The sequence below is a fragment of the Staurois parvus genome, unplaced genomic scaffold (genome assembly GCF_062004578.1).
Source record: "Staurois parvus isolate SC_StPar_1 unplaced genomic scaffold, SC_StPar_1.0 ptg001418l, whole genome shotgun sequence".
NCBI classification, from domain to species: Eukaryota; Metazoa; Chordata; class Amphibia; order Anura; family Ranidae; genus Staurois; species Staurois parvus.
In genome coordinates, this window is record NW_028319214.1 from 3118403 (window position 1) to 3145771 (window position 27369).

The 27369-nt window shown below is 40.2% G+C and overlaps 1 protein-coding gene across 1 annotated transcript in view; it reads right to left on the minus strand.

The window, feature by feature from the left end:
- The window catches only part of SETD1B (SET domain containing 1B, histone lysine methyltransferase), an 85490-nt gene that overhangs the window by 8897 nt on the left and 49224 nt on the right, over positions 1-27369 (minus strand). The window contains exons 8-17 of the mRNA XM_089662051.1: positions 26788-26964; positions 25932-26019; positions 15558-15778; positions 11873-11978; positions 10095-10559; positions 7809-9338; positions 4523-4689; positions 3798-3929; positions 2423-2542; positions 2183-2320 (exon numbers count right to left, since the gene is read on the minus strand). Coding sequence (XP_089518177.1) covers positions 2183-2320; positions 2423-2542; positions 3798-3929; positions 4523-4689; positions 7809-9338; positions 10095-10559; positions 11873-11978; positions 15558-15778; positions 25932-26019; positions 26788-26964 — 3144 coding nt within the window. The remainder of the gene's footprint in view (positions 1-2182; positions 2321-2422; positions 2543-3797; positions 3930-4522; positions 4690-7808; positions 9339-10094; positions 10560-11872; positions 11979-15557; positions 15779-25931; positions 26020-26787; positions 26965-27369) is intronic.

The following is a 27369-nucleotide window of genomic DNA, read 5'->3' on the forward strand; positions in this document are numbered from 1 at the left end:
CAGTAATGAACATTTCCAGTTTAGTACTGTATCCACGCAGTAGCAGAAGCATCCCTATCCCTGTTCCCCTCCTGCTGCTTTCTCTGGCTCGTAACAGCAGAATTACCAGCGGTAAAAACGTAGACTGGGACTGTAGACAGCAAAGACACAGAAGAAATTCAACTACTAACAATTTGTATGTAATTGTTCAAATTCATAAGAAGATCAAAGGTGTTGCCTTTCATCTGCATACAATGTCAATTAAAGCACCCTTACATGGTATGTGCATTGTGGATGTAAGATTTACCACATGTTACTGCAACACACAAGTGTGAATGGGCCCTTAGGTGCGTATTTTAGCATAATGATAATTAGGGGAAGCAGTAAGGTCCCCTTTACATATATCCAGTGCATTGCAGTAAGTCACATGTAGTCCATGAAGGGCAAAGTTCCAATGTCACTCTAAAGAAACATCTTATTAACCCCTAATACTTATCTCTCCAGTGATCCTCCGCTTCCTACCCAGTGAATACAGGGTAGCATGTGGTGGTGTGTTTAGCAGCCAATCACTTGGACTGAGTACTGTCACATGATGGCAGGTATGATGTCACTGCTGCCTCTAACAAATACAGGCACAAAGTATTTTAAGAAATTAGCAGCAGGGTATTGCTGGAAAGTTATCAGGGGGTGGGGTGGCCTTTTCACATATGCTGTAATTTTGCCCCGAATGGGCTAAGTGACAGTGTCTCATTAATGTGCATTGTGTTCAGGCAGCCCTTTCATTTAAAACTGGGTGCAAGCACATCAAAACAAATGGGCAACCTTTTTTTTCCCAACACAGCGTACCACAAAAAACAGATGGTTACCATCTGTGCATTGTTACGCACTGAAGCACATATGCATTGAGGTGTGCTAGCAAAGTGCATTCGGGTGCCATTCATAATGGATGGCACTAAAATTCGCCTAAATGCGGATCATGCATTACAAGACATGAATGTGAAGACAGCCTTAAACTTTTTAGTGCAAGTCACCTATTTACAGTTTTGCTTTACTTCTTTGTTTGAAGTTATGTTATGTGTGTACTAATAAGGACAAACAAACATTTGTGCTTGTAAAGGGCAAAGGTTTTTTACCTTCATGCATTCTATGCATGAAGGTGAAAAAACCTTCAGGGTGCAGCTCCCCCTCAGCCCCCAATACTTACCTGAGCCAGATCACGATCACGATTCAGCACTATGCACGAGAGTTCCTGCTACTGTCAATCACAGCCAGTGAGGAGGGAGCTGGGTCGAGCTGCGCTCTGTATGTCCTATGGGCATAAAAGGCTGGCTCGGGAGCAAACATGCACAAGTGCCCCCTGCCCAAGCACCTTGCTCTGGAGGCCAGGAGAACCAGCAAGGGGGCTTGAAAAGAGGAGGATTGGGGCTCCTGTGTGCAAAACCATTGCACAGAGCAAGTAAGTATGACATGTTTGTTATTTAACCACATATAGTTGACTGCCCATCACTCTTGGAGGAACAAGTTCTTGTCTAAGGGCAACATGCATTATATCAGGGGTGACCAAACTATGGCCCTCCAGCCGCTGAAATACTACAAGTCCCATCATGCCTCTGGGTGTCTTGCCTGTGGATGTCAGAGTCTTGCAAGGCCTCATGGGACTTACAGTTTCTCAACACCTGGAGGGCCATAGTTTGGACACCCCTGCATTATATGCATGAAATGTCATTGCATCTCAGAATCTCACTGTAGTGTTGCTTGAAGCTCGAAAAACTACATGACCTTCTTTTGAGCTGCAAAGTGTTTTTGGCCCCAACAAAAATGAGCGAAAACCCCCTTGTCATAAGTTTTTATTCCCTAGTAACTAGCTTTCCATTGGCTAAAAATATATTTTTTAAATTAGTGTAACCTTTCAGAGCAATGACATTCTCCAGTTACACACTAAACTAATGTAGTTTTTTTTCAGGTCCCAGTGTCACTTCCCCCTTTTAAACTGAAAACTATCCCATAAATATATTTATGGTATGTTGTCAAGACCCTTTTATGTAAAGCTACATGTCATTTAAATTTGATAACCCTTTAGGTTAGGTAGAACCAATCAGCTAGAGAATAAATACAACTCAATATAAACAGTTCTCTAGTTTCCAAGTTCTAAGTTTCTGTCTAGTTTGAAGTCTGACTAGTTAAAATATAATTGATAACTCACATTACAACTGTGATTAATAAACCGAGCAAAATTCCCACACTTTGTGGCATCGATAATGGTGTCATGGTCCACCCTGAACATATAACTGCTCCCAATCCCTTCATCTTCATATCGTTTCTCCCGCATGTCTGCAATGACCTAAAAAAGAAAAAGAAAGTAAAATTGTGTTGTATAGATAACAATGCAAACCTAGACCAGTCAATTGCTATCAAAAACATCCTACAGGTAAATAAAGCTTACCTGCCGAATGTTTTGTCCCACATATTCAATAACCATCTCATCTGCTGCAATTGGCTCCATTGCAAAAAGGCCCCAGTCGTGAATATGGCTCTTGCAGAAACGCAATTTCTTCTTGCGGAACTGAAAATACAATTTGTTGTTTTATTACATATGTTCATAGTGGTCAGTCGTTAGTTCAGTTAAATACACAGCTACCAAAATCGAGAATTCTACAGCTAAACATCTTTTCAGGCAACATCCTTCAAGTCTTGGTAAGGTTTAGAAAACCTGTTAGATTTTTATTGCCTGCATTCCCATAAGTGAAATTTGTTCTCCACCTCCAGTTTCAGTTCTTGTGACATTGTTATAGGAACTGGGATAGAGGGAAAATATCTTAAAGCGGAGCTCCACCCAAAAGGGGGAAGTTCCGCTTTCAGCCTTTGTCCCTCGCTCCCCATTAAGGATTGGCACCTTTGGGGAGCGGGTACCCAAATTTGACAGGTATCCACTCCCACTTCCGCTGCAATCGCCTAGGCGATCGGAAGCGGAAGTTGTCCTCCCCCCTCCCTCCCCGTAGTTTTCTGGGACACGTGATAGGTCCCAGAAGACTACGGGGTCATTCACAAAGCGCAGCATTTCTCCCGCATGCGCAGTGGACACCCGGCTGTGAAGCCGCAAGCAGTCACAGCCGGGTGCCCACACTGAAGATGCCGGCGCCAGGGAGAGAAGACGGCAAGTGAAACCAGCGGTGGTGAGGACACCACGGGACCGAGGGGCAGGTAAATGGCTGTATTTTAAAAGTCAGCAGCTACAGTTTTTGTAGCTGCTGACTTTTTTTTTCTCAGGTGGAACTCCACTTTAAGCTGGGAAATTAACAAAACCACTCCCTCTAGTGGAGGATCTAGAACCTCTGCCAGTTTTTTGTGATCAGAAGGGGACAGATAGAAAGGGGTAATAAGCCAAATGGGGTTCACACACCATAATAAAAACCCAACAGAAGTCTTCCCCACTCTGCAGTTGGGTACAGTGGTGCTTCTTCTTGTACTGTAATTCACTGAATAAGATTGTCACTAGACACTTTTAAGCCCTTCTAGTCCATAACTTTACATGACTGTCATATTTCCACACAGGCATAAGCAGTTATTTTTAGTTGTTTCATATAAAGTAACTTTATTTTAGTTGTATTAGGCCTGCACATTATATAGGAATACAACTGCATTAATTGCATTATGGACATTAAAAAATGATCAAACTTTTACAACCGCAGAAGAGAACCAAGACTGAAGATATGAACAAAATATTTCTTTAAGCAGAATAAGGAAAACACTATTCAACTGGAAAGTAAGAGTCTAAGAGGAAGTAGTAAAACATTTGAAATAACAAAGGGTCACCATACCTTCAACTGATTAAATTTGAGCAGATCACTATCACAGCTTCCAGTAAAGGAAGAAAGTAGTCGACGTTGTTCCGATCTCCTTTCAGAACCTGCTCTGGTAGAGGTGTGAGGCTGAGCAGGAATACTCTTCCCCTAGGTAGTAAAACAGAGCTGTCACTGACAAGGATGCAGATAGCTAACTTGCAGAATGAGCCAACATGAAAAGATTAGAGGTGCATGTTTACTACACATCTCTGTTACATGTTACAAAGTTCATTCAATCAGGATATCGGCAAGAAAAATATACAAGCACCAAATACATGTCAAAAATCTGTTTCTAAGGCCAAGGTACCTATTCAGCGTTTACTCAGACTTTCTTATCTGAATGCATGTGCTGTGTTTGAGACTCCAATTTTGAAACCAAATACAGTCAGACTAGTATTTTCAAAATACCATCAGGAATGGCAGCCTCACTACAATTACAGGTAAGGCACTGACAGAATGGAATGGGTCCGAAAAAAATATAATCCTTACAAAAAACACTCACTGAGTACCTACAACTTTTTCATCACCAAACTGGTTGTAATCCTTTCTATAAATCACTCACGTGTAAGACTGCTCTGGAAAATAACGTTTCATAAATATGAATGGTAATTTATACAACCAGTTCTCAGCTTTTTCCTATGGGTAGCGATTTAGTATGTAAAGCGTTTCTATTGCTATAAATAGCAACAAGTATCACCTACCTGGGTATCATTCAGAGGCTCTTCAGCCAATGAGCGATTATTAATGAGGTATTTAAGTTTGTCTTTCTTATCAATTTTATAATAGCCCTCACTACGAGCACAGCCTGTAAGATGTTCTCGTAGTCCATCATCCCGTTTCTTCTTTTTGGGGGAAAAAACACTGGTTGGTGAGGAAATGTTAAGGAAGAAGCACAGAAAAATGTTTCAAATAAAAAAAAATAAAAATTACACCAGCCCACATATAACATTCCAGAAATATTACGCACATTTTCACCTCCTGTACATAAACTATGTCTCTCCTCCTGTACAGAACCACACGTATATAAACTATATATTCTGCATATACAATAAATTAGTGTTGTGAACAGCAACCAATCCACTTCATGCTACAATATTCATACCCCTTGAAATTTTCCACATTTTGTCATGTTACAAACGTAAATGTATTTTATTGGGATTTTATAGACCAACACAAAGTGGCACATAATTGTGACGTGCAAGGAAAATAATACATAGTTTTCAAAATTTTTTACAAATAAATATCTGAAAACTGTGGCATGCATTTGTATTCAGGACACTCGGATACCCCTAACTAAAATCCAGAGGAACCAATTGCCTTCAGAAGTCACCCAATTAGTAAATAGAGTCCACCTGTGTGTAATTTAATCTCAGTATAACTACAGCTGTTCTGTGAAGCCTTCTGAGGTTTCTTAGAGAACATTATTTATTTATTTCAGGTACTTATATAGCACCGTCTATTTACGCAGCGCTTTACATACATTTATTGTACATTCACATCAGTCCCTAACCCTCAAGGGGTGTACAATCTAAAGTCCCTAACTCACATTCATACACATACTAGGGACAATTTAGACAGGAGCCAATTAACCTACCAGCATGTCTTTGGAGTGTGGGAGAAAACCGGAGTACCTGGAGGAAACCCACACAGTCACAGGGAGAACATTAGTGAACAAACAGCATCATGAAAGCCAAGGAACACACTAGACAGGTCAGGGATAAAGTTGTGGAGAAGTTTAAAGCAGAGTTAGATTATAAAAAATACCCCAAGCTTTGAACATCTCACGGAGCACTGCTCAGTCCATCATCCGAAAATGTAAAGTATGGCACAACTGCAAACCTACCAAGACAAGGCCGTCCACCTAAACTGCCAGGCCGGGCAAGGAGAGCATTAATCAGAGAAGCAGCAAAGAATCCCATGGTAAATCTGGAGGAGCTGCAGAGATTCACAGCTCAGGTGGGAGAATCTGTCCACAGGATTCTTTGTGCACTTCACAAATCTGGCCTTTATGGAAGAGTGGCAAGAAGAGAGCCATAAGAAGTCCCATTTGCAGTTTGCAAGAAGCCATGTGGGGGACACAGCAAACGTGGAAGAAGGTGCTCTGGTCACATGAGACCAAAATTGAACTTTTTTGGACTAAAAGCAAAACGCTATCACTGCACATCACCCTGAACACACCATCCCCACCGTGAAACATGGTGGTGGCAGCATCATGTTGTGGGGATGCGTTTCTTCAGCAGGGACAGGGAAGCTGGTCAGAGTTGATGGGAAGGTGGATGGAGCCAAATATAGGGCAATCTTAGAAGAAAACCTGTTAAAGTTTGCAAAAGACTTGGGTCTGGGACGGAGGTTCACCTTCCAGCAGGACATCGACCCTAAACATACAGCCAAAGATACAATGGAATGGTTTAGATCAAAGCATATTGATCTAAATGGCCCAGTCAAAAACCAGACCTCAATCCAATTGAGAATCTGTGACAAAAATTGCTATTCACAGACGCTCTCCATCCAATCTGAGCTTGAGCTATTTTGCAAAGAAGAATGGGCAAAAATGTAACTCTCTAGATGTGCAAAGCTGGCAGAGACATCCCCAAAAAAGACTTACAGCTGTAATTGCAGCCAAAAGGTGGTTCTACAAAGTAATGACTCAGAAGGGTGGAATACAAATGCACACCACACTTTTCAGATATATATTTGTAAACATTTTCAAAACCATTTATCATTTTCCTTCCACTTCACAATTATGTGCCACTTTGTGTTGGTCTATCACATAAAATCCCAATAAAATACATTTAAGTTTTTGGTTGTAACATGACAAAATGTGGAAAATTTCAAGGGGTATGAATACTTTTTCAAGGCACTGTATATTCATTTCCACATTGTATTTAAATTATTTCTAGTCTACTCCTATTAATCTGAACAATTTTGTTTGAAAACTTACATTTTGAACACTTCCACACATTTACTTCATTGAATTCTGTGACACAAATTCACTAAACAGTACCCTGTGATCTGCTGTGTCATAAATGTCACAAAGCCTTCTGTCTGAACCAGAGGTGCTGAGTAGAGGTGTTTCAGGAGGCAAAGTCAATACAGGAATCACAGCTTGCAGGCGGCAAGGTACCATGTGATATGTAGTCTGTACTGCAGCGTTTGTGCTGGGAAAGGGGGGCTTATGCTAAGGGGGAAGTTAGGGGAGATCTGCACTGTGGGGGATATAGGCTTGGGAATGGGGGATGAAATCTAGTGGGAAGAGGGAATAATTTTGGTTGTATTCTATAAAGAGGCTGCGAATTCCACACTCCTGTCCCCTGTACTATAGACATTTAGGGAAATTTGTCAAAATTGGAACAACCAGAAACTGAAGCAGCTATGCACAGTAACCAATCAGCTTCTTGCTTACATAATCGGCTTCTGGCTTTCATTTTCGAAGCTTAACTGAACAAGCTGAAAATAGAAGCAGATTTGCCATGCACATCTGCATAGTACACGGGAAGTAGGCTGTTTTTTTATTTCTTAAAACCTATGCCAATTTAACTATGCCACTCCCACTATTACATGTATCCCTAAGCTGGGGTAGATATCAAAATGCTGGGGTGATGCTGCTTTACAAAATCTCTTTTTGCGGTTGTCTCACCCAGACAAGCAGTGGGTAGGCTTGAAGAGGTTATTGTTAGAAATTAAAGCTAAGCTGTAATTTCCACAAAGCACCCTTTAACATACATTGTCATGCATAACATTTTTGAAACACCCAATTTTAACTGACTTGAAAGACAAAAAATAGTTCAAAATGCAGTATACAGGACTTTTTTGAAATGCAACATTAGAAGAGAATACATTTTACTTGTCCATTAAAATGCAAGAAAATGCATGACAACCAGCCCTGAAGAAAACTCTTCTTTAGGGTAATAAAAGGCAATCGTACCTTTTAATGTTCCATCTCATTATTACAGACTAATATACAGTAATTGTTGAAAAAAAGGATATGAGGATGGTAGACCCAAAGAGTGTCATTAAGCCAGTCCATGCCATTGTCCTGTTGTAGCAGCCTATCATAAGTGATGCACATGTATTTGACATCCTCCTCATCTATTCCTCCATTCCATATATCATACAGAATGGTCATCTCCTCAAACTCCGAGCGAGGCTTGAAGAGAGATCGGGGTGGAGAAAATTCAGGCGAAGGAATAGCAGATATCTCATCAAATCTTTTCTTAAGCCTCCAGTTGGGTTTTTTCAATTTGCTATAGTCTTCTCCTTCTCTTCTCTCCTCCTTCCATTGGTTCTCAAGTTCCTTTAATGGGACTTTCTGATTTATGGCTTCATAAACTGGAATATTAGGGTGCTCCTCGTTCCTGAAGTCTAATGGAACAGCTGCTGGATCTTTAATTCCACAGACTTCATTAGCTTGATCAAATACACCTTTACCTAGGGCAATTTCTGTTAATGCAGCCAGAGGAAGGGTTTCGGAGCTTTTGTCAACACTATCTTCTATTGATAGTGCAGAAGGAGGTGGCCTTTTAGACCTCCCAGATTTCCTTTTACTCGTAGGAGGAAGTGTGGGTGAGGGTGCAGATTCCTCAATGGAAGGCAACATTTTAGAGAGCTCACATTCACTCTCTTCACTTAATAGTTTATCTTCTGAAAGGTATGTTGGAGTTTCAGATGATTCCAGATCATCAACAGTTAAACTAATGTCCTTCTGAAGGTCCCCTCTTGGGGGACTAGCCAATGGGATGGGTGAAGGAACGCTATTCATGATTATGGAAGCACTGGCTGGTTCTTTAAATGACTTTTCACCAGGCTCATCAACTGAGGGATTCTTGTTTGAGGGGTGGCAGGGAAACATAGCATTAGATTCAGGGAAAGTTGGGGTAAAGTTAAAGTCTCTTCCAGGAGTCCTTGGAATGCCACTATTAATTATGCCCGGGGACTGAGAAAGGTAGGAAAATGGGCTTCCAGGAATGTGGGGAGAAGTTAGGGTCAGACTATTACCTGTGAGAGGTGCATCACTACCAGGCGTGGCAGGAACAGTATCAGTGCTCTGTGACTTCCCAAGGTGTGACTTAACAGAGAATTCTCTGCCTGGAGTTCGTGGCAACTCTTCCTCAGACAGCATTTTTATGACTGCTAAATGCCCACAGTTCTTTTCATGATGGACTGCTGGCTCTTCATCTTTGTGGGGGAGTAAGGGAAGTGCAGTAAGAGCTACTTTGGGAACAGCTGGCAGAGGAACCTCAGCATCCAAATGAACAGCTGCGTCTCGTCCTGGCGTGCGAGGACAGAGTACCTCTTCCTCTGAAGCAAAGGGAGGTAATTTAGCTGCTATTTGTCGAGTATCTGAAGGCATCTCCTCAGGTTTAACAACGAAGCTGGATTCACCAAAAGCTCCAGTAGGTGTTGCAGGACGAATAGCCACATTCTCCTGAGCCTGTTCATTTGGGATATCTAGGACTGGCTCTAGGCGGAGTTCTACATACACTTCAGAAGGATCTTCAATAGCTAAATCTGTAATAGCTAAAATAAAAAAATAAATATAAAATGTTGTCATGATGCAAAGTGCAAATCTTACAAAACACCTTTTGAGCAGATGAAAGGGACCTTAATAAAAATCTTGTTAAAGGTTTTAGGGCTGAACTCCAGGCACAAATACTTTAAATTGAAATATATCCTTTAATAGACATAAAGAATATAAATTCACCATAGGCATTAACAAATTATTTTTCTTTAAAAATGTAGCAATGACATCATTACTGTGCAGCACAAAGCCTGTGCAGAGCATAGATGTGTTGGTGGGAACCTACAGGTCCTCCCACAACATGCTACCTGTAAAAAAAAAAAAAGAAACAATTTCCTACAGGTGAGTGGAAACCCTGCACAAGGAGATAGAGAATTAGTGGCTGTTTATTACAAGGAGACCCAGCACAGAAGAAATGAGCAAGGGTTGTTTCATGCTGAATTACTGCACAGATTTGGATAAAATACACAAAGGCCAACTAAAGTCAAAACTGCTCCTGGCTCTTATATTTAGATAATATAAGTTTTGCCTGGAATACAATTTTAGAAACTAAACAAAAGAAAGAGCAAATGAACAAACCTTTTGATATGAGCTATAGTGTTTGCTATCAAAGTACTGACCTACCAGTCCTGCTTAATACAATTTGTCTAGCTGTACAACCTCCAAGTTGTCACAACTGAAATAAATGTTAAAGATTTCCATACTCCATGGCTGAATGATACAAACACACAAACACACACTTTTATAAGTGGCACCTTGGTTTGATGGTGATGGGGCTTTCTCAATATCCTTCTCTGTGTCATCTTCCACTGGTTTCTCTGGTAGCACTTCTTCCACAATATCCTGTTCCAATACATTTTTGGAATCAACAGTTGCTGTATCCAGGTGTCTATCAACCAAAGCTGATACTTCTTCCACTGTTGATGGTGTTAAGTCTTCAACAACTTCTCCTTCTTCAGCTCTTTGCTCTTCTTCAGCTGAGGCCTTGGCTGGACTACTCTGAATGGACATGCCATCATCTCGGTCAATTTCTGCATCTTCCTCATGTTCCACATCTACTTCCTCATCTTGATCTTCCTCAAAATGTAATTCTTCCTCCTCAGAGTCGTCCTCCTCTTCATCTTCTTCAGATTCAGAACTAGATTCATACTCTGAGGACTCTTCACTTTCATCTGAAGAATCTGCCTCAACTTTAGAGGAAGTCACACTGGTGGCATCTTCTAGAAAAAGTAAATCAATGGTTACAGAATTTTTCTAAATGGGCACAGGAAAACATGGTTTAATTTTTTTTTAATCCTAGAAGTTAACAGGTTGTCCAGAAAACCTCTTTCCACTTACACACGTTAGTTGTAATATTAAATGCAACACTTTTTTACCTCCATTTCTATAAATACATAGTGGGAAATGCAAAAAGGGACAGGTTTCTAAAGCACTATTTAAATATACAGAAATGCTTCATATATCATTTTCCAGTTCCTTGGCTAATTGAGGAATTGCACTACTGCACCAAATTAAAAAAAAATCAACCCACACACATTGCTTCACAAAGCAAGTAACGTGCAGTAAGAGCCAATTTTGGGAACAGCTGATAGAGGGGCAACAGAATCCAAATGCCAGCATATAATCCTCCTGTTAGCAGAAGTATAACCCAAGAGTTAGCCTGCATTCACACCCGAGCAGAGTATATTACTGGTGATATTGAAGCATTTTTTCAGGTGTTTTACAGGCGTTTTTGCATGTGTATCAAGAGTTTTTTCCTGGGCTGTGCAAAGGGAGAAGAGAAGTTCTATAGGAGGAGACAAGTTCATTAAGGCCTAAAAACCAGGCAAAAAAGCAAAAAAACACATCTATGGGACAAAAAATACCTGAATATGCTAAAAAAACAGCTCATTTACTTTTTGGGAGCCTATGGTGTAGAGAGAATAAGCGTGAACAGGAATGATTAAAAAAATAGTATTCTGCATAGTCAGGTGTAGTCAAGCACAGGGAAACAAGCAGAAAAATGCTCAAGTGTGGATAAGGGCTTAATTTTTCTCAATGTAAGAGAAAATATTTTTGTTTCAGGCTCATTTCATTGGAAGTAACAAGGACACTACATTTCTAACAAAATCAGCAGGTATTTTCTGTACTTATCAAAAAAGTTCTTAACTTGAAAAATGCAGGATTAAAAAAATGAATAAACGAATGCAGTCACCACATCTAAGAACTGCTAACCTGCAATATAATATTTTTGCAAAACCCAAAACTTGTATATTATCTGGCACCGGAGAGAACTTAACCTATGTGTTGATACTTCCACATACTTGAGTAGGCTGAATGTGGGGAGGGGTGATACTGGAATCTACAATGGTGTCACCCTCCTGCCAGGGGTATGTGAAACAGAGTTAAACAGTTAGCATTTTGTTTTTACATTGCATTGAGTTTTTTTTTTTCTGTAACGGTATAACCTATAGGTCTTACATGCACCTCTAATGTAATTATAGAACCATGTTAAATAAACACGTAAAAGAAAAAAAAATACTCCTGCAAATACCATCATCTGAATCTTGATCATCCTCCTCCTTCCCACTGGTCTCCTCATCATCTGACTCCGATGATGACGATGATGACTGATCATCATCTTCAATAAAAGGCTGTTCCTGTAAATAAAGAGGAATACAAAATATATATTGTAATAATTATTGTTATGTGTGTAGAAATCACAATGTAGGTTTGAAGATTTGTTTATTAACCCTTTAACTATATTACCCTTTCAACCCCTTCCGGGGACCATTAAAGCTTGCATGCCAAGGCTGTTTCCGCATGCATTGGCATGAAACATCTCTGACAATTTTTGCCTAACCAAATAAGCTTCAATGTGTTCTTTAAAGACATTTAAAACATTTGTCACACAGTTTTAATACCCAACTTATATTATTTTTACTAAATGACAACTGGACAAATATCAGAAAAGATACACTATTACTTTGTTTAAATCCCTCCCCCTCTACTATTTTTCTAATTTCATACAAAATTTGGTGGCTTGACAAGATTGTCACAGCTTGTGTACAGCAGCTTTTCCGTGGTCCTCGATGTGCAATTACTGTATGGTAATAAACTTATATTTGTGCTTTCATTGTACCCAAACACATGCTGTGATATTTGTAAACTTGTCTAACTGCTTGCTCAATGTGTGTGGTCTACTCGGACACCTACAGTGCTGAGAAAATGTATTTGCCCCTTCCTAAATTTTTTTTTGCATATTTGTAACACTTAAAAGATTCAGATCATCAAACAAATTTTAATATTACACAAAGATAACCCGAGTAAATACAAAATGCAGTTTTTAATTGACGATTTCATTTGCTAAGGGAAAAAAAGCTGTCCAAACCTGCCTGGCCCTATGTGAAAAAGCAATTGCCCCCTAAACTCCCTATTGCATAAGCCAAGTGCACTTGATCTTGAGGTCACAAACTGATGGACGGATTTTCTCCTTCAGGATTTTCTGGTAGAGCGCAGAATTCATGGATCCATCAATTATGGCAAGTTGTCCAGATCCTGAAGCTGCAAAGCATCCCCAGACCATAACACTACCACCATCATGTTTTACTGTTGGTATGATGTATTTTTTATGAAACGCTGTGTTAGTCTTACGCCCGATGTCAGGGGATGCACACCTTCCAAAAAGTTAAACTTTTGTCTCATCAGTCCACAGAATATTTGCCCAAAAGTCTTGGGTATAATCAAGATAATTTTTGGCAAATGTGAGATGAACCTTTGTTTTCTTTTTGGTCAGCAGTGGCTTTCGTCTTGGAACTCTCCCATGGATGCCATTTTTGCCCAATCACTTTCTTATTCTTGAATCATGAACACTGACCTTAACTGAGGCCTATAGTTCTTTAGATGTTGTTCTGAGTTCTTTTATGACCTCCTGGATGAGTCATTGTTGTGGTCTTGGAGTAATTTTGGTAGGCCTGCCACTTCTGGGAAGGTTCACCACTGTTCTAAGATTTCTCCATTTGTGGGTAATAGCTCTCACTGTGGTTCACTGGAGCCCCAAAGCCTTAGAAATGGCTTTGTAACCCTTTCAAGACTGATACATGTCAATTATTTTGTTTCTCATCTGTTCTTGCATTTCCATCAATTGCGCCATGATGTGTTGCTTTTTTAAATCATTTAGCTTGCTTCACTTTGTCAGGCAGCTTCTATTTAAGTGATTTCTTGATTCAGCAGGTCTGGCAATAACCAGGCCTGGGTGTGGCAAGTGAAATTTAGCTCAGCTTTCCAAAAAATGTGGTTAATCACAGCTCATACATGATTTAGCAAGGGGGGCAATTACTTTTTCACAGCTTTTTTCCCCTTAATAAATTATATCATCATTTTGTATTTACTCAGGTTAAATTTGTGTAATATTAAAAATTGTTTGATGATCTGAATCATTTAAGTGTGACAAATCTGCAAAAAAAAAAAAAATATCAGGAAGGGGGCAAATACTTTTCCACAGCACTGTATATTAATAGTTACTTATATTGTGAGACCTGTATGAAACTTCTCTGTAAACCCATTCAATTCTTTAACTGCCTCCCGCCCGCCATATAAGGAAATGATGGACGAGTGGCAGTTCTCTCGTTCTGGGAGGATGTCATATGACGTCCTCCCACTCTAACTGCGCGGCAATCGGTGGTGTGCTGTGTCCTTGGGACACAGCGGATCACCGATCAGCAGAAAGAGCTGATGACATCGGCTCTGTCATGTGATCAGCTGTGTCCAATTACAGCTGATCGCATGTACATAAGGAAATGCCGGTTATCGGCATTCTTCGCCTCACGAGCTGTCATGCTGACAGATCGTGAGGAGAGCCGGTTATCGGCATTCCTCAGAGGGAACATGTACACTGATCATCAGGGCACTGTTCAGTGCCCTGATGATCACTGTAGCCCCATCAATGCCACCTGTCAGTTCCCATCAGTGCCACCTGCCAGTGCCCAATGCCACATATCAGTGCCCATTAATGCCACATATCAATGCCTACCAGTGCACATCAATGCCACATATCAGTGCCCATCTGAGCTGCCTTTCAGTGCCAACTATCAGTGCTGTCAATCAGTGCCACCTATCCATGCCAGTCAGTGCCACCTATCAGTGCTGCATCAGTGAAAGAGAAAAATCACTTATTTACAACATTTTATAACAGAAACTAAGAAAAAACTTTTTATTATTTAAAATTTTTCAGTTGTTTTCTTTAGTAAAAAATAAAAAACCCAGAGGTGATTAAATACCACCAAAAGAAAGCTCTGTCTCAAAAAATGCTAAAAATTTCATATGGGTACAATGTTGCATGACCGCACAATTGCCATTCAAAGTGCAACAGTGCTGAAAGCTGAAAATTGGTCTGGGCAGGAAGGAGGTATAAGTGCCCAGTTGGCAAGTGGTTAAATAAAAATATAAAAAAAAATTATTACAGGGATCCCAAATAGGTGTGATACATATGTCAGTGCGGTTTGGTAGGACTATGTTACTATCTAAAAGTGACTGTATCAACTTACAAGAAATAATTTAAGGCCCATGACTTCATAGTTAGCCAAAAATTACAGCCCTAAAATTATTCTACTAAAACTGGCATGTGGAGGGATGTGTAACGCGTGTGTGTTTTCAGGTGTAAGGTGGGGAAGTTATTCTTTCTATTTGCTGTCAAATGAGGCAAGTAAGACCCACTTTGTAATAGTAGTGACAGGTACTATTAAATTAGATATTAGAAGTCTATTAAACACCCGATAGTTCCCCCTGCTGCTAGTGCAAATAGATCAAGGACAGGGAGCCCAGATCTCTGTGTACACTCAACAGCTCTGTACAGCTGCCTGGATCACTTCTAAAGTAATTAAAACATGGGTATGATAAAAAAAATGCACAGCAAAGGCTTTGTTTTCATCCTTCCACTGCCCCACTGTAACACAGCTATGGCAGTGCAAAGGTTAATCATGCCAATGAATGCCCCAGATGGCCAGAAGGTGTGAAGAGGAAATAAAGGTACCCAGAAACCTATGCAAATGAGCAACTGATGCTTGGCTTGACTGGCCCACTCAATGAGCTTGAATACAGAATTCTGGGTATCAGAAAATCCTACAAAAGGTGGTTATAAATAAATGATTGAAATCAGAAGCACATGATAGCATAGGACAATTGACCTAGTAGTAATGTACAGTAATACATCTTGTAATTGTATAATACAGGCAACTTACTTTACTGGACAGATCTAAAACTGAGTTGCTATCTTGCTCTTCATCTTTCTCAGACAAAGCATCTTCCTTATAAGAAGTCTCCTGTTCACCGTCGCTTTCTGCTTCTTCTTCACCCTCACTGGTCAGAGGTCTTGCTGGTTTTCTGTGGATATTAACAGGGTCTGCATCTTTTTTGGCTGGATCTGAGGGCGTACCCAGAGCATCTCTGTCACGTTCACACTCTGCAATATTCAAACCAAATTCATATTGTTATTTTCCTTCCATAGAACCTCTTAGTGCAGTAAGCACTTCATTTGTATAAGCAGTCACTCTCTGGATACTGCCATCAAGTTTCCTCATAAAGTTGACAACTAAATGATCTAAAACGCTGAAAATGCCTGATTACTACTGTATCATTGGACGTACTGACCTTGTTAAAAACTATTCTTCTTCCTCAAACCCTTTATATTCTTAGGCATGCTCTGATCTATTTGCTCATTAAATATTTTGTGCTTTAGATTCCCTACTTAAACCTTTAATCTCTGGCTCCAGCCGACAAACCTAACTGGTCCACTCTAAAACATTCTAAAGATTTGGCAGGCTTCAATTTAAACCACTTGGCTTCGCGGACATCTTATATTTTTCCACTGGGGCACTGTTCCCTGGCTTAAGCACCTTATGGCCCCTGACAGCACTACCCAACCCCTTGACCGTGTTGCTATTAATAATTGTGGGTTTAAAAGGTTAAACAGACCTGCAGGCTTCCAACCTTATGTTGACTCCGTGTCTCAAGCTACGGGACATAGCTACTGTATGTCCAAACAAGGTATTATGGGAGTCAGTAGTCACTTTCCATTTTAACAGAACCAATCTTTGTCTGAGATTTCTATGGTTCCACATCCTGACCTTTGGTTTAGACATGTTAACATTTTCAGTTCAGATCTTTACTGCTGGGCAACTTAAATCCTTTTCGGATCTAAAACAGCAGTAGTAGGGTCATTGGTTCGAATCCCAATGACGGTACCACCTGCCTGAAGTTTGCATGTTCTCCCTGTGCCTGCGTGGGTTTCCTCTGGGTATTCCGGTTTCCTCCAACACTCCAAAGACATGCTGGTAGGTTAATTGGATCTTGACTAAAAATTGGCCCTAGTATGTATGAATGTATTTTAGGGACTTTAGATTGTACGTCCCTTGAGGGATAGGGACTGATGTGAATGTACAATATATATGTAAAGAGCTGCGTAAATGGACAGCGCTATACAAGTACCTGTAATAATAATAAAAAATAAAACAGAAATTTAATTTGCTGGATTCTATGCTTTTTCAATACCTCCAGTTTAGACATGCTGCCACTAGGCAATTTGGATCTATGTTACTGGTGCTTACAGATAATTATTTGGCTGACACTATGGTTAGAGCTTCTCTCACGCAAATAATTCCAGCATTCTACGCAGCCTTACAGGACCAAACTGCACAAAATCAAACTTATGTTAGAACAATTCTGGGGGAGGCTAATTTGGATCCTATTTATGATGAGACCTTGGAAGAGGTTCTAACCAGCCACCAGATTAGTCTCTCTGGAAAAAAAAAAAAACGTTGCGATAATCTCACCCATTTATTTATATTTTATCATACTGATTTGATGCCGATTCGGTTAGGAAAGTATAAACCATCATATATCCCATTATGTCCTAAATGTCAAGGATCCCCTGGTTACTTTTCTACTTGCTCTGGTCCTGCCCAAAAATACAGACTTAACAAAAGCAAATAATAACCTTTCTGCATGATATAATTGGTTCCCTGGCACAAGTAGACCCTCGGCTATGTCTGCTGGGTTCTCCTAAACCTTTAGAATTAAATATTTATTTGTGCACCTTTTTGTATAAGGTATGGGGTGTCTATCTTACACCTTCAGAAAAGCAGAGATTAATAAAATACTACTGTATAAGAAACTGAGCAAACCCTGTGGCCATAGACCAAACACATTTCAGAAAATGTGGAGTATGTAGCAAGTGCAATCTTCTACTTGCTGTCCAATAGACGTAGCTCCTACTTGGATTTGAACAGTGGATCTCCTGTGTTTAGGTCCGATATACTCAGGTTGCAGTGCCATATACATGGTGGTGATCTGGTATGTCTGAGGTTACTACCCCCATTCCCTATATTTGAAACAACACACAGCACTTTTGGTTTAAGTTTTCATAGTTTCTCAACCGACTAACTATAATTATATGGGCTTTGATATATTATTTTGCACTGATTCCTGTGAACAGCCTGTGATTAGGTCTCTCATTTCATTTGTCTTCAGTAATTTGATAACTTGCCATTTGTCTGTGTATGCTATATTGCAGATACCTTGGGGTTTGTTTACTGAAGCTGGTTCATTCAGAAACATGTGCACTTCTGAATAGAAGCCAATCAGCTTCCAGGTTTTATTGCTAAAGCTTAATTGAACATGCTGAGGTTAGAAGCCAATTGGCTACCATGCACAGCTGCAACAGATTCTGAGTGAACCAGCTTTAGTAAATAAACCTCCTTGTGTTATCTATTCCTTTAAAATAATATGTACAACATAGGTGCATGTCTTTGTCAGCATTGATGTCTATTTCTATACTAATAACTCTTTTGGATTAAAAAAATATCTAAAATCCTAGCTCTAAATAATAAAATCACAATTTAAAGCAGAACTTTGCCTTACAAGGGAAACTCTGCTGATCCTCCTCCTCTTTCAGTTTTGGCATTTTACTTTTATTGAGGGGGGGTCTGGGGTGCGGCGGGTACCTATTTCTGGCAGTGACCCGGTCCCAATTCTGCTGGAATCGGCTATTCCAGTGAAAGTTCTCTCCCCCACCCTCAACCTTCTAGGACACATCACAGGTCCTAGGAGGGTGTGTGGGATCATTCAAAGAGCGCAGCACGGCTCGTTTATGCAGAGTGGGAAGCGAGTCGCAGTGGGAAGGAGTCACAGACAGCTTCCCACAGTTAACATGGAAGTGCAGGGGGCTCAACGACCAGCAAAGAACCAGCCCAGGTAAGGACAGCTCTGGATCCCTGGACAGGGAAGTTTCTCTCTATTAAAAGTTGGCAGCTACAGTATTTGAAGCTGCTGACTTTAAATTAATATTTAAAAAAAAATGTAAGGCTTTTAAAAAACTCCTAAAAATGTGTTTGTTTTTTTTATTTAATACTACGAAGCGTGCACATCCCTGTTGCTGTATTGCAGTAAAATCACAACTCACTTAAAAAAAAAATATATAGATTTTAAATATATATATAAAATATATATATCAGCAGATCATAACAACAAAGAGCAAGGTTGTACAACAAAACCGATATAAACCAATAAAGATTGTACTCTCCATTTTCTCCCTCTTTCCCTATCTGCCCTTCTTCTTTACCTATCCCTCCTCCTCTCCCCCTTCCCCACCTCAACCATCCCCCCCCCCAGGCTTCCTTTTCTTGCAAATTATTTCAGGTGGAGTTACTTTAAAATTCTCAGTAAAAATTATGGGGTTTGGGTTGTACCTATCGGGATTCCCGTCACTGTAAACAATTTTCTGCCCTGTACTTGTATGCTCTCTACTGGCTTGGATGGTCCAATTGACAAGGGTTTAATATGACTTTCTAATGTACACACTTCTACCAGTTGTCTTCTCCCATTATTATGTTTTATTTTATTGAAACTTTCAATAGATATGTTATGGGGGGAAAAAAATAGGATTTGTTGCATTGTAAGCTGAAAATTATTTTCTGAATTGTTTTATAAATTGCATGTCATCAGAAACTTCTACGTTCCTTTGATTTAAAATGTAAAAGCGTGAAGAACTATTTTTTTTCATGAGAAGAGAGATTATTTTTAACAATGGAAGCTAAGCAAAGCTTTCCAATGACATCTTCAATTTAAAGATTTGCAGACTATACAGGTAGAAAAAATAATTTAAGTGCTGTCAATACACTGCTTCTTCCCAAGAGGACATGAAAAACACTAACTGGAATGGGGGTGCTGTTGGGCAGCCAACCAAGATGGCTGCATATTGATACGGCTCTTCTCTGTACAGGTATGCGTTCAGCATTAACATCTACAATAGCTCCTAATTCTTTCTTACATTACTCAGATTTGTTTTTTGGCACCCAAATATGATCCTGCGGAGTCTCAGACCTTCTATCTCACACCTCAGGGACATGTGGTGACAAATTAATAACACCAGCAGGCGCATCTATGCTACCAGCTAAAATGCCCCATCACTGCACTTGCTGGTTGGACCTGTGGTCCCTTACAGAATCGCAACACTTTTCCAGCACTTATTGACTTTTGGCACAACACCATCAGGCTCTAGGAAACGCGGAGGACAGCCACCATAGCATCAACAAAACCTGGGGACACAGGTCCAGATATGTGGCTTGTTCTCCCCTGAGGTGCCCCAGTTGCCCTATTGCATAGACTGTGCCTGCTGAACCTTAACTCAGCAACAACCACTGAACTTACGAGGACTCTCCTTCCTCACTCCCGCTACTTTCCTGGGGTTACAGGACAATATAAAATATTTTTTTCTAAAGCTTCTTCAAGACTTTATCCTATACTTATACCAACTGGTAGCATGATCCCTCTGCCTGGCCCTAGAGATAACTGCAGTACAGCTATGATTAAAGGAAGGACACCTATCGGACTAGGGACTCATACGCTCACTTAGACCGTAACAGCCTTCAGCAGTATAAAATAAAGCCCTAGGAGGCATACTAGCAGCAGCTGTCATATTAAAGTGTTACTAAATCGACAACAGTAAAATCAGTCTGTATATGCAGTAAAGCATGCTTGTTACACTCACTGTGGAACCTAAGGGGTTAATCCCCTGCATTGTGTAAAAAGGCCATTTGATCCTTTCTTCTCTGCCCCTCCTCTTGTTCAAATGTCCATGCTGATAAGACAGACTGAACCTGTAGCCCTTCTGCACATGCTCAGTTTAGTGTTTATTGCTAAAGAGGTGTTTTTTTTCTTTGGAGAGTGCATGTGATCAGCACAGGGCCAATCAGCACTGTCCAGACAGGTCAGGAGTTTTGCATCCTCCTAGAGCAGAAAGAAAACTCCTCCTACAAGCTTTAACTAGTGCTCAGATGAAGTCTCAAGACTGCTCTAACTGCTGATGAGAAAAGGTATTTAGCAGTTTATATTTACTAAAATAATTGCATTTCCATCTTCTGTGTACTGTGGGGGACCAGATATAGTGAATGCAGGGTCCTGGGTTTAGTAACACTTTAATGTCTACTTCGCCTGAGGTACCAGACTGCAAACACAGTCTGCTCCCTTCTGGGCAGATTGGACAGCCAGATAAACCAGACCGCATAGCTATGTCTGTCACCAGAGAAGTCTCCTACCCAATTTTTGCTATTGTCTGAAGTACATTGGACTCGATAAAGGCACATTTCCTCTGTCTGTCTTACCAGAAACCATATTGGGCAGCCTTTGGCCACCAGAACCTAAAAGGCAATACCCAGCCAAACATACTGGGGACTCTTCTGTAGAACTTTCATTACTGATCTTGGCACTACAGACCTAACGTAATGCTCTATTTTTCTGTTCCCTGGAACTTCAGGAATTATTCACAACTCTTAACGATTGCCTCATCATCTCGTCTAACCCTTTTGACAACTCTGACATAGCCATCATTATTACAGGGATATCTACAACACTGGATTTGAAACACAATCTCTTATTTCTCCTGTGTTGTCTTGAGCATAGTCACACTACTAATCTTAGCCACAGCCTCACCCTCAACAAATGAAACACATTTCATACTTCTCTGAGGGACCTCGATTACTGCTGGCGACATACCTTCTTCACTACACAGGGACTTGCTTGCTTGAGGCTTTTAAAGCCTTTATGCGTTGTCCTCAGTGTTCCAATGTGTCTCGCCCTTGCAATATAATCCTCAAGTGTGAAAACCTTTGAATTCTGTCAGCAAACAAGCAGCACATCCCTAACCAAGTGGGACATCAATATTGTTCATTAAACTCTGCAACATATTTCGCTACTTGACATCTCCGATAGCCGTGTCTGCTTTTTACCGTAAGATACATATCCCATTAACACGTTTCTACATACAAGCCCCAAGCTCGAATTCCTCTTTAATCAATCCTCAAACCTCCCCAACCCGTGGGGTGAACCATTTTCTTTTTAATCTTCATTACTACTTGTATTCAAAACATTTAAAACAGCTTCTATATATTAGTTCAACCTCACAGCACAAGGAATCATGAGAAAAAAACTCAGCCACAGCTCCTCCGAAAATGAGCAAAAGGACAACTGACAAATGTCTTTAGGTGAAAGCTATTATCTCACAACCCTCAACTGAGCAACACCAACATCAGAAACGGATAACCAACTTTGCCAAATCTTCAAGTGATAGCATACTTGCAGCACAGTTGAATGATCCATTGGGGTGACCTGTTGAGATTCCACTCTTCCAGAAACGTTTAAAGCAGTTGTAAGGGATATTTTTTTATTAAAATAACAAACATGTTATACTTACCTGCTCTGTGCAATAGTATTGCACAGAGCAGTCCCAAACCTCCTCTTCTGGGGTCCCCAATTGCTCCCGAGCCAGGCAGTGTGCGTTTACAGACTCATACAATGCAGCTTGTCCTCACCCCCGCTCCCTCCTCTATAGGATATGTTTGACAGCACCAGGAGTCAATGGGTCCCGCTGCTATCAGTGCAGCCTGTGAAGAGAGGATCACAGACAAACGCAGCTGGAGACAGGCACAGTACTAGATTGAGACAAGTATAAAGGGTGGCAAGGGGGTGATACAACAAGTGAGACTTTTTTACCTTAATGCAAGGAATGCAATAAGTTAAAAAATGCCTAGTCTTTAGAGCCACTTTAAACTTCTTCTTCAAAAAAAGAAGAACTTAATGTATCCACGGAGAAGCTTACTTTCCTACTAACATGTGTGATAAGAGACTTGAGAGCCCGAATCGATGACTTGAAGCATAAATTGGATGATGCAATCCCTGTCAATGACAGCCATTAACACTCTCACTATCAACCTCTCAACTGCCATGTCCAAACTAGAGGATCTGGAAAACTGCAGCATATGAGGAAACTACAGAATCTGTTGTCTTCCAGAATTCACAGAACACCTCAACTCTACTGTCACTGCTCTACTACAGGAACTCATTCTGAACGCTCTGGTGCAACGTTTGGAATTTGACCATATCCATAGAGCCCTAGGCCCTAAGAGGTCAGAAGGTCCTCTACATGACAATATAGTAAAACCTACTTTCTACAAGACCAAAGAGGCCATTATGCAAGCGGTCTGGTCTAAGAGAGATTTGACCTTCCAATCTCACAAATACCAGATTTTCACTGACCTGCCCTGCAGAGGCAAAAAAAAAGAGCTCAAAAACTGTACATAAAAATCCAACAGAACCACAGAATTTAGAATTGATAGGGTTTTTCCTCTTAAGCTGTCTTTCTTATACAGTAACCATACTCGTTCTCTTCACCAGAGGAAGCCTGTGAGGTCCTTGAATGCTTGAAACTTGCCACAGCGTTCAATACTAATTCACAAAACTCCCATTCTTCTCTACACAATTCACCACCATATTTAATTCCCTTCTAGGAACCTCTACCCCAGAGACAAAATCGCACTGTGAAGACAACACGCTTTGATCCACGACCCAGTATCCCAGCAGGAGACTGACCTCTCCTCTCCAAACTTTCCTCCATTTACCTGTTCTCCCAAGATCCTCAGTATTTTAGAGATCCTGTTTTGCGGTTGGAAACTATTTGTTATTTTTGTTAACTTTTGAGTTAAAAGTTTTTTACACCACATAGAATGATTTAGTAATTGTTCTACCTTCAGCTTTGATCTACCTATCCCCCTCCCTGCTTTTTTTCCCCTTACATCCTCGGAATCACTGCCCTAATGTTTATTTTGGGGACTGTGACCATCCTTTGTAGCCACCATGGCAAAATACTTGATTTCCTCTTCAGATATGACTAACTATATAGTTTGCATTCATAGAGATTCTTGGCAATATCACTGTAGATACCTTTTACTCCCTTGCCTCTGGTCATCATGGGTTAATGACGGTCTTCTTTTGTTTACAATATATCTGTTCTTTAAATATACATTTTAGCTATTAGCAAAGTTATATGCGTATATTGCCTTTATTACAAGGCATATGGCATACTCGTCTTTATCATATCCTTTTTCCTAATCCCATTTCTTCCCTGCCCCCCTCCCCTCATTTTCCCATATTCCTAACTTCCCCTTACCCCCTCCATTCCCCCTTCCCTTCACCTCTCAGGTCTACATGCAACCAACCGCACACCCAGACAGTACTGGTGATCCTCACACTATGGTTCTGTCTCAAATGCACCACTGCTATTTGCCTTGGCAATTTGTTGTTGGTTGCTTTTTAAAGAATTTTGCTCTTATTTTTATGTTTCTTCTGCCTTTTTTTTCTTGCCAACCCGTTACTTCATTTGATCTCTACATAAGGAAGACCCAGGGCCTTTAAGTGTAGCGTCCTTTTTTCTAACCCCCATGATGGTTTCATCAAAGTTCACCATTACTTAACACAACGTACAGGGTTTTAACTCCGTCTGTAAATGCATGTCCATTGTGAATTTTTACACTTCATGCCATGCTAACATTATGTGCCTGTAAGAAACTCTACCTCCTCCCAACCCAAATACCTCCATGGGAATTACCCACAAATGTTCAGCTGTAGTTTCAGGCAAAAAAAAAAAAACCCCTTCACCAGCTCTCTTGCAAAATAGCTGAAATGCTACTTGCTCTTACAAGGGACAGTTTGACAACTTTTATGAGATGGTACATGGTCCTACCTAGATTAGCACATCTCAACCCATCCCTTACCAATGTAAGCTTTTGTGGCTGCACTTTCTCAGGAGATGTCTTAGACATCTGGTGGACATGTCCCATGCTCATGAGGTTTGGACGAAAGACCTTAAACTTTTCCAAACCCTCTTCAATTGTCCCTTTCCAAGAGACTCTCTTTGTTCACCTTAAACCCCCAGCCCTCACCAAAACTCAACTGAAATTAGCAGCATATTTTATACTAATGGCAAAGCACATCATAGCATAAGCCTGGATAACACAAATGACTTGCTTTACAGAAGTCCATTGGAGCATCGATGCGTTATTTATTATCTGAAAAATCATGAGTACCCTTCCAGGCACTCATAAGAAGTTCCTCACGGTATGGTCTCCTTGGATACAAAACACTCACCCTTCAATGCCTTTGGTAAGCTATTCTGGCCTGCAGGAGGAGAACCCCAAGTTTCTCCATCAACTTTTGATGTCACCTTCCTCTTATCTTCCTCCATCTGCACCCCCACACTTTCCCAAGATCCTGCTCTTGGTCCTTACCTTGATCTGGTTTCTCACCTTTTCTTTTCCGCCAAGCTAACTCATTCACCGCTACATTTCTACTCTTTTCGCTCTTGTATACTCTTACCAGGGGGGCTCTTCAGCTCTTTTCTTTTACTCCTTCTTACAACAGACTATGCCTCCTATATGGATCATTATCTTCTCCAAACTTGCATATAGCTGAATGCACTAATACATCCAAGATGTTGCTAACATACCTTCAATCTATTTTCCTGTATATCTGAAAGTTTCTACAATGTTCAAATAAGGCACCATGTTACAGATTATCACAGCTTTTGCAGTCACAGTGTACTGTTCATATATGTACTCTCCTACATAGAAATGTCTGACACTCTAATAAAAATTTACCTAAAGTAGAAAAACACACTAATTGGAAAATTTAAACTGGCATTAAACCCAAAACAAAATATTGAATATGTCTATTGCAGCTTACCAATCAGATGTGGTCGCTGCACCAGTTTTCCTTTTTTTGGGAGGGGGGCTTTTTCCCTTTGCTTTCACCTGGTGATCTGGCCAGTAACACTCCTACTGTATTACAGTGCTCAGAGTCTGGGGCCTTTTGACAGCAACATGGTTAGTCTGAGGGGAGGGGAGTGTCAGTTGAACTAGCAGATTTAAATACAGTAATAAATTAAAGCCAAAATCCAACTAATACTTTATAAGCAGTTACAGCAAACATTTTTTCCTTTTGGAATAAAGGTTTTACATAAATACATGAGAGCCAATTATTGCTAACTGGCTAATTCCTGACATTGTCAAATGGTTTACTGATCTCTGTAGCAGATACATTCTGCTGGAGAGTTTGTACTTTTGAAAAACAACAGACTTACTGGCTGGATTACCAGGTGAAAATAGATGAAAGTCTAAAAAAGAAAATAAATGCAGCCATCACATCTAAAAAAAAATGGTAATCTGCAACAGAATAAATATTTGCTTTAACCCTGTGCCAACTGTGCACATTTTGATGTATTCACAGACCTTCATCTTCCTCATCTACTGAAGGTGACGGACGAATTCTCTTCTGTTCTCCCCCAAGTGCAGCTTCAGGAGGTTCTTTCCTCTTCACCTTTATAAGTTAAACAAATAGTTTACTTACGACTTTTTACAGATCCTTAGGGACATCAAAAACTATTGTAGTGTTAATTCAAGTTATTCTGAACGCACCTTCGAAGTAGAATTTGGCTAATCCAGACCCGACTAGCCATATAATATAAAGGAAAAGACACTAACAGGTCATATATTTAATTGTATTTTATGTCTGGTAAAGATTTTCTTTTTTCAGAACAGTCTACATGTAATTTCAGTGTGCAAATGCTTCAATTTCTCTTCAACAAGATGTCAATATCACCAAAGACCATTTCATATTTACACAAAACTGTCTTTAAATTATCAGTCTCTACAAAAAGAAAAAGTGCTAATGAGACTAAAATGCATTAAAAGAGGTATTATACTTGTCCAATGGTCTGTGTCTTCTACCTCTGCTTCCTTTAATGCCACTGTTGCAGTCTCCGTAAGGCTCTGATATTCAACACTTGCAGGAGTGGGGATACCTGTGTCCCCTGCCACATGCTGTGGTTTCTTCCTCCAACTTCTATATCACTACAGAACACATGCATTTGACACTCCAGGAAGTGTCTACTACTGAAGAGTTTTAGAGAAGCCTCTATAAATCGGACTATCCATAGTATAAAATCATATTTTTTGACAATGCAGACATGTATAAATGATGACTCTGTATTATGCATTTTATTGGCAATGTACAATGTATTACATTACGATACACTATACACTCAAAAAGGCACAGTTCTAAACAATAATGAAATTAAATATTTACCTTAAATGAAGGGAGTCTGATTGTACCACGCAGACCAAAGCCAAATCCTCCTATTCCATCAAACCCCAGACCTTCCCCCTTGTTCCAGCTTTCTGGCAGACATAATGGTATTTTTTCCTTTGCCTTTGGTTTCTCTTCATCTTTGTTATCCCCAGATTTTACAGGGGTCAGAGACTGCTATTAGTGATGACAAAACAGAAGATTAAATAAGCATTACTTGACTCTATTACATAATTTTCATGGATACACACAAACTATTCTTAGGATTAAAATACATGTACAGTAAAACTGGATTTTTTACTTGCCAGGAAAATCTTTCTTGGCGTTCGGTACAAGACAAGATTTTAGTCCTAACCATGGGTTATATGCTGTTACTGTCAAGCACCTGGACACTGGCAAACAATTGCAAGGGTATGCCCAATATAACCCCCCCAACTCCTAGCTAGCTTCAGCTTTGTAGAAAGCAATAGTCAAACCAATTAACAGTCTAAAATCCTATTTTCCTGGTCGTATAGTAGAGGACACAGAATCTTAGTCTTAATTGTGAGACATCCAAAAGCAGTCAAACCGAGGGTGGGCAAC